At 50.5% G+C, this 7,863-nt stretch overlaps 1 protein-coding gene across 1 annotated transcript; it reads right to left on the reverse strand.

Annotated features, from left to right (window-relative positions):
* Positions 1 to 677: 677 nt before the first annotated feature.
* Positions 678 to 1,286, reverse strand: LOC115404257 (basic proline-rich protein-like). Its single transcript, XM_030113517.1, has one exon. The coding sequence runs from the start codon at positions 1,284 to 1,286 to the stop codon at positions 678 to 680; it is 609 nt and encodes a 202-aa protein (XP_029969377.1).
* Between the last annotated feature and the right edge of the window lie 6,577 nt (positions 1,287 to 7,863).

Raw genomic sequence — 7,863 nt, forward strand, 5'->3', positions numbered from 1 at the left:
CCTCAGTTTTAGTTCCTAGTTGGACCTGTTCCACAGACGGAACAAGACGAGAACATTTCACTAGTTGGCTTCTCTTCAAAACTTGATCAGAGCTTCGTCTGTAAGTGATTTCCCCCGATGTTGGACTGTTTGTTTCCTTTGTTCTGCATCTCTGCATGTCCGTCATTGTGTTGTTTTGTTTACTGCTGAGTTACGTTAGGGTGACGACTTTCATTTGACCAGTGTAGTACTGTATCTGTCCAGCAGAGGGCCTCAGTACTAAGTCTTAAATTGAAGATAGACTTTCTTTACATCTGCTTAGTTATGTTTATATCTGGTGTTCTTATTGCTGTTGGTGACTGATTTGAGCTGTGGCGGAGGTCTGCGCTCTCTGAGTGCCACATTCTAGTTAAACTTTTTATTGGTTTCAGTATTCTAACTTTATGCACATTGCATCCACCATAGTTAATAAAATAATAAAATAAAGTTATATTTATGCGTATTCCAGCAGAATAAATACTAATCTATTTTTTGTTCATGCTCCTTCATTCGAACAAAACAAAATGCAAAAATAAATAATGGTGTGAAACCTTCCAGCATGTGAACAGTCAAATATAGAAATAAACCGATTAAAAGTTTCAGTCTTCAGTGGAAATGAGAAACATGTAGAACAGTATAGACTGATGATGTTCTTCACTTCAGTCCTGCTGCTCTGCAGCCTGATTCCACCTGGGCTGAGGTTCTCCTGGGGGGAGGCTCTCTTGGGGGGAGGCTCTCTTGGGGGGAGGTTCTCCTGGGGGGAGGCTCTCCTGGGGGGAGGTTCTCCTGGGGGGAGGCTCTCCTGGGGGAGGTTCTCCACAGTGGAGGTTCTCCTGGGGGGAGGTTCTCCTGGGGGGAGGTTCTCCACAGTGGAGGTTCTCCTGGGGGGAGGTTCTCCTGGGGGGAGGCTCTCCTGGGGGGAGGTTCTCCTGGGGGGAGGCTCTCCTGGGGGGAGGCTCTCCTGGGGGGAGGTTCTCCTGGGGGGAGGTTCTCCACAGTGGAGGTTCTCCTGGGGGGAGGTTCTCCTGGGGGGAGGCTCTCCTGGGGGGAGGTTCTCCTGGGGGGAGGCTCTCCTGGGGGGAGGTTCTCCTGGGGGGAGGCTCTCCTGGGGGGAGGTTCTCCTGGGGGGAGGTTCTCCTGGGGGGAGGTTCTCCTGGGGGGAGGTTCTCCTGGGGGGAGGCTCTCCTGGGGGGAGGTTCTCCTGGGGGGAGGCTCTCCTGGGGGGAGGCTCTCCTGGGGGGAGGCTCTCCTGGGGGGGATTGACGCATCCTAACTGAATCCAGACTGGCGTGGATCTTCCAGAGGAAGCTGTTTCCTCTGCCTGGGCTGAACTGTTCCGTGGAGGATCCTCTCAACAGAATCCGTGTACCGACTGAAGAACCACAAGTAAACTGAAACACACTTCTTGGAGCTTTCAGGAACATTGTCACTTCAATGGTTATTTAGAAATGGATCCATTTAGGTCTCAAGGTGGAGCCATGTCGGCCTGCCTCCCGATTCCCGTCCCGAGGAGTGGAGACGCAGTTCTGGAGGTTCTGGAGGTTCTGGACGTCCGGCTGCTCCGCTCACCTGCTGGCCTCCATCCCGCCTCTCGGAAACATTCCGGTCAAGCTGCAGGCGACTCTGTGGAGCAGAAAGCCCAGGCTGGGATGAGGGTTTGGTCCTTCTCCATCGTGGTCCAGGGGGACCAGTGAGTCCGGTTCTGGTCCAGGCTCCGGTCCAGGCTCGGTCCAGGCTCTGGTCCAGGCTCTGGTCCAGGCTCCGGTCCAGGCTCCGGTCCAGGCTCTGGTCCTCGCCGATGCCTCGGCCTCAGTGAGAACATCACGGCGCTCCTCCAGTGGGTTCCCCTCACATGGGCCTGACCATGCTCCTTCATCCTTCGTCTGGGTTTCAGTGGACGTTCCTCCTGCATCAGTGGGATTGTGAGGGTTGGTCCGGACGCCCTCCAGACCCGCTGACCCGGGTCACTGTGGGCATCGAGTGTCTCCTCCGGCTAAATGAAAGCAGCCTCAGCTCAGAGGAACCTTCTCTCTGTAATCAACACAGTAGAAAAGGTGAGAATTAAGTCCAGGTTTCCTCCTTCCCTCCGTTCCCTCGGCCTCTCGTTTGTTTCCTGCGGCGGACCGACCCAGGAGGCAGCAGAACCGCCCTGAGCAGCACTCTTGTAATGAAGTTCCAGCTCCGGTGCCTTTCTCCGGTGCGGCGTTCCGGGTCCGTGTTGATTGTTCGCCCTTACCGGTCTCTCTCCTCTGACTATTTATAGCAGTTCTAGGCGTCCTGTTCATGTCCACGTCGACTCGTTCCCCCTTCAGGAGCCCCACGCCTCCTCCTGACCCGGGCCTGACCTGGGCCGGTCCCCCTTCAGGAGCTCCATGCCTGAGCTGGCCCTGACCTGGGCCTGACCTGGGCCGGACCCGGGCCGGACCAGGCCTGACCCGGTCCGGACCCGGGCCGGACTGGGCCGAACCGGAGGAAAGGACCACAGCAAGGTCTGGTCCCGGTTCTTACCTGAGAAAATCCCCTCATTTCCCTGTCTATCCGTTACCTCTCTCTGTTCTGAGCCCCCTATACAAGCCCCCCCCCCGCTGTACAGGCAGGAAATTAGTCAAAACAAAGCACTGCTAAAGCCCAGCCCGGCCTCACTGGCGGCTCCAGCTCCTTTGATGTTTCCTGTGAAGGTAAAGCTGGAGGTTTTAATTAAAATAGAGGAAAAAGGATGATTGGAAACAAATGGGAGCTCATTAAACATCAGAGCGGCGGGGGACGGGCTGAACCTGAACCTCCGCTGGGCGTCTCACCGCGTGACCCGGCTGCACAGGTCCAGCAGGTGTTCAGGTCTCAGCTGCACTCACCACCAGTCTACTGCCTATCCAGGCGACCTGAGGATAAGCCCCGCCCCCTCAGTCAGCCGTGTCAGCTGACTGCATGCTGTGTAGAAACCGTACGGTTTCCCTGTTAACTGGCGACTTGCTGTCTTGTTGCTGCTGGACGTTAAAAACCCGACAGAGAACCGTGTGGAACCGTGAACGAGTCAGTTTGAAGTCCTGCAGGTCAGGCTCCTGTTAGCAAGGAAGTAAAGTGAAACACCGTGCTTACTGCTTTACCAGAGGAGATGTTAGCAACGGGCACAAAACATGAAAAGCTCAGTCGAAGGACAGACAGCCGCATTTGTAAAAACTCCTCTAAACAACATAGTATGTGAGAAAAGTATCTGGTTCAAACCTGGGTCTATTAACATCCTTCACGCTGAACAGCGAACAGCTTTGGGTTTGTGTCTGTGTTTTTTTGGCAGAGCCAGAGGCCGGTTCTCCGGCCTGGTCTGTGGTTCTCATTCAGCTTTCATCACGTCTGGAAAAGAGCAGAGCAGGATTTTATTTCATTTTATTTTATTTTATTTCATTTCATTTTTTCCATTTAGTTCCTGTTCCAGACCAGAATCCTCAGTGGCCACCTCACCAGGTTAACGAGTCAATTTCTGCACTTAGAGACACGTCGACTTTCAAGCTTTGAAGCTGTGGACAGAATCAGCTGTGAAGGAGGAAATTCACTGTTTTACCAGGTAACCCACCTGGACGGGACTGAAACATGAAAATGAATGAATGCAGCGCAGCAGAGCAGTGAGTCGGAGCGCTGGGAAGACAGAGGTGTGTTTGAGGCGCAGAGCCACGGCCTACCTGCAGAGACAACGCTTCAATCCAAACCCCAGATGAGTTAAAGACTGCTAGAAAAGAAAGATCTGATCAATGGAGGAAACTCGGTCAACATCTGAGAAAAGCTGCAGATGAAATCCTGCTGAATTCTGAATCATGTGGAGTTTTAAAAACCTTGCTGATGAGCTGAGCAGGCACTTCTCTTAGCGGGGCCAGCACCGTAAATGAAAGAGGAACCTCTGCAGTCTTCTCGTTACTGTTGAGACAGAATGGATTCGATCTAAATTAGATCTGGTGGAGTGTGTTTGCGGTCTTGGCTTTAGCTGCTATTCCAGACTGCAGCCTTTAAATCCCGAGTTAGCTTATCAGTTCTTCACACACTGAACCAGGGCTGTTTGATATTAACACCAACTGTTAAAATATGGTGATATTTGGCCATTAAATCAGCCAGGAGCACAGAACAGTCTTTTAAAAGTCCTTGTTGTACAGCAGTGTGTGAGCGCAGTCCTTTCATCGCCGGTGTTTGTTTTTCCACCTCATGCAGGAAATACGACAGAAAACCTGCTGGAAACCCGTCGTCCTCCACCTGAAGCTTAGTGTGGAAGCAGGAATCATCTGAACGCTGAGAGCGCTTCAGCCCGTCAACATCGGCACAACAGTCACGTCGCAACACTGATGGAGCAGCAGTACTGACAGACATCCAGCAGGGGAAACAGCCGCCGTGGCGATAACACGGGAGTCGGTGTGGTGAGCGGTGGACCGGACCGAATGCTTTCTGCGCTTTGATTAAGAGGCTCTGCAATTTGTTTGGGCCATTTTGTAAACACTTTCATTTTTAAGCAAATTGGAAAGCAAATGCAGTGTCCCTGTGAGAAGTTCCGAGTAATAATGGGGAGAAAATGAGGCCTGTTGGTGGAACATTCCGCCGTCTCTGCCTGGCTTCTTTAAAATCTGTGATCCTTCTGTTGAGCGTCTCCCTGCAGGCAGGCTGAGCTGTGCAGCTCTGCCAGCACCTGGGTCTTCCTGAAGGAAGGAGACACCTCCGGGCTCTCATGGCTCCCGCTGCATGTTCTGCTGGATTTAGCAGGTTTAGAGTTCAGCATGACCTGAAATGGAAATTCAACTGTTACGGCTGCTGTAGGGTGTGTGTGTGGTGTGTGCGTGCGTGTGAGCGCGTGCACGTGTGGCTGTTTTCTCGCTCCGCTTCACCTTCAGGCTCTCCAGGATGGGATGATTGAATGATTGACCGGAGCAGCAGACCATCTGGGAGGATACGCCAGCCTCCAATCACGGGCGGCCGTGGGCGGAGCCTCCTCTTCAAAGGCCTGGCGGGAGGATCGGGGGCGGGGCTGGCTGTCGCTTGTTCAGAGTGTAGGACTAGCGCCTGAGAGCCTCTGTGGTTTTGGTTAGTGTTGGAGGTTTGTGTTGTGTTGGTTGGTTTAGGATCACCTCTTGGAGCAGTTTTGTTTCTGCATTTTGTGTGTTTTCATTTATGGCATTCGCTAGTTTTATTTATCTAACACCTCTGTTCACCTGTAACGTCTGGGTAACATGTCACTTCCTCTCTCCTTTTGAGCCGTGGACGTAACATCAACGGTACTGTCTGTCCATACCAACGACTTTGTCCTCAGCATTGTTTTTTTTTTTAAATTTCTTTCTTTTTTTGTTTGCATTCATCTCGAAGTCAAACAACACCTGCTGTCAACTTCCAAGATGTCTTTGCAATTTTGTACTCAGCATTGTTCATGTTTATAGAGTATTAATGTGTGGTTTCATGATAAAAACAGCGCCCCCTAGTGGCCCAGCAGGCTCACTACATTGCTTTCCTCTATTCCTCCAGTCCGTGTAAACACACATCGTTCCCAGAATTCTATGGGGTAAACTAGAAGCCAACTAAACGTCGTGTGAACCGGGCCGCAGAGGATCTGCTTGATTAAACCATCAGAGGGTCACCAGGTACGTCTGACCGGGAGGTCAGAGGTCGGCCCAGGACGCTCTGGTTCGGTCGGGGAGCGACTCGGGGTTTTCCTGGGGTTTGCTCTCTGCACTGCGACAGGATGACGGTCAATGGACAAATTCTTAATCCAACACACTGACAGTCTTTGCTCTTTTGTGTTTCATGTCTTCGTTTTTCACCAAATAACGAGTTATTGCATTTTAGTCAAAGTACAAATAATCACACAAGGTTTTTTTTTTAAGACAAATGTTTGAAATAATCCTTTTTTTAGCTCACTTTTAATCACTTTTATAGTCAAAGTGAATTAAAATAAAAGAGAAAAAGTAGCGACTTGAAAAGCAGATGAAACAGTATTTGTTATCCGGGACTCCTGCTGAGCGAGCCGCTCCGGCAGAGCAGTTTATCTCTTGTGACGGTCGTCCTCCGCCGTCCTCGGCTGCAGGCCTGTGGTCCGGGCTTCGGCAGCCACCTCCGCCAGAGCAGGGTCGGCTCCACAACGCCAGCTCACGTCGCGCTCTCTCACCTCGCCAGGTGTGGCCGCTAAACGTGGAGGAAGAGGAGCGCTGAGCTCCGGGCTGAAAACGAAATTCCACAAAAATTCCTTTGTTTCTTTTTTTATTATTAGAAACGCAGCCAGGCTATATGCAGCAGGATCCACCACAGATTCTCCTGACTGACTGGATCAGTGTTTAATGGAAGAAAACACAGAAGATCTCCATCTAAACACCTCGACTCAGAGGATTGGAATAGTGCTGCTCTCACTGTGGGGTGAATTGACATGCAGGGAAGTGTAAACATGCTCATCATGCAGGCGTTTTACAGCGATGATACGTCTGCATCCTGTAACGAAGCTCTTCCAAGACCAGATGCTGCAGCAGCGGCTCTGCGCCACATGCAGGACGCTCCAGTCCGATTCGCAGGGCTTGTTTCATCAGTTTGGAGGCGGAGTTTGGAGTTAAAGTGGAGTTAAAGCCTAACGCTTTATTGTGCCACAGACTGTATAACACTGACCTGGGGTCTGCTGCTAGACAGTAGGATTCTGACATCCTGGATAAATAACTAAGTCTGGCTTAAGGAATCCAGAGCCAGCGGATTCAGGATGAATTGGTTAGTGAGGATGAGAACTCATGGATTCATCAAGCAGGTGAAACATTTCCTGGATCATTGTTTGCTTCATAAAGGGTAAAAACACTGATATACTGCTTTAACTTTGCTGCAGCACAGCCAAAGCTCCACACTGTTCATCCCATTCACCCATTCACACACACATTCACCCATTCACACACACATTCACCCATTCACACCCATTCACACACACATTCACCCATTCACTCACACATTCACCCATTCACACGCACATTCACCCATTCACACCCATTCACACACACATTCACCCATTCACACACACATTCACCCATTCACACGCACATTCACCCATTCACACCCATTCACACGCACATTCACCCATTCACACACACATTCACCCATTCACACGCACATTCACCCATGCACACGCACATTCACCCATTCACACGCACATTCACCCATTCACACCCATTCACACGCACATTCACCCATTCACACGCACATTCACCCATTCACACACATTCACACACCGGCGGCGGCGGCGGCCATGCCAGGCGCTCGGTCCAGCCACTGGGGGCAGTGTGGGGGTCAGTGTGTTGCCCTTCCTGTCCTACTTTTTGAGAATGGGTTCGCTTCAGTTACTCTCTCGTGTGTTTGTGTGATATTCTGGATTCACTAATTTGCCACTAAAACACCTTAAACCTAAAACTGGGACCAAAACAGAAACTAAGATTGTTGTAATTAATTGGATAAAGGGCACTTTTTCTTCAAAACACAACAGAAACCTTTTCATCAAATTAGAGAAGTTCCTGCTTTAATTAAATGAAATCATTGTAAACAAAAACAGAATATATCAAAGTAAATATCAGTTCCCTTTTAGTGAGAAAGTTAACACAAATACGAACAACGGTCCAATAACCAATGTTTTTCTTCACCAATGAAATATTTCTCACACTCAGTGTCTCAGTTTCACAGTTTCAACCTATTCTACCAAAATAAAGCCCGCGCCCCTTCAACATGAACAACAAGCGCTGCAGGAAAGACTCGTGGCTTCGCAACATTGGAGCCCAAACCTTAACGGCCCGATCACTCCACAGGTAAGACAAAGCAGAACGGAACCTTTTCCCAGAGCAGCGTTCCAGCCAGTTCTCC

Source organism: Salarias fasciatus, chromosome 2 (genome assembly GCF_902148845.1).
Source record: "Salarias fasciatus chromosome 2, fSalaFa1.1, whole genome shotgun sequence".
NCBI lineage: Eukaryota > Metazoa > Chordata > Actinopteri > Blenniiformes > Blenniidae > Salarias > Salarias fasciatus.

Bases quoted from the DNA above. Each gene is read 5' to 3' on its own strand.
- LOC115404257 (XM_030113517.1), bottom strand. From the start codon at position 1,286: ATGCGTCAATCCCCCCCAGGAGAGCCTCCCCCCAGGAGAGCCTCCCCC.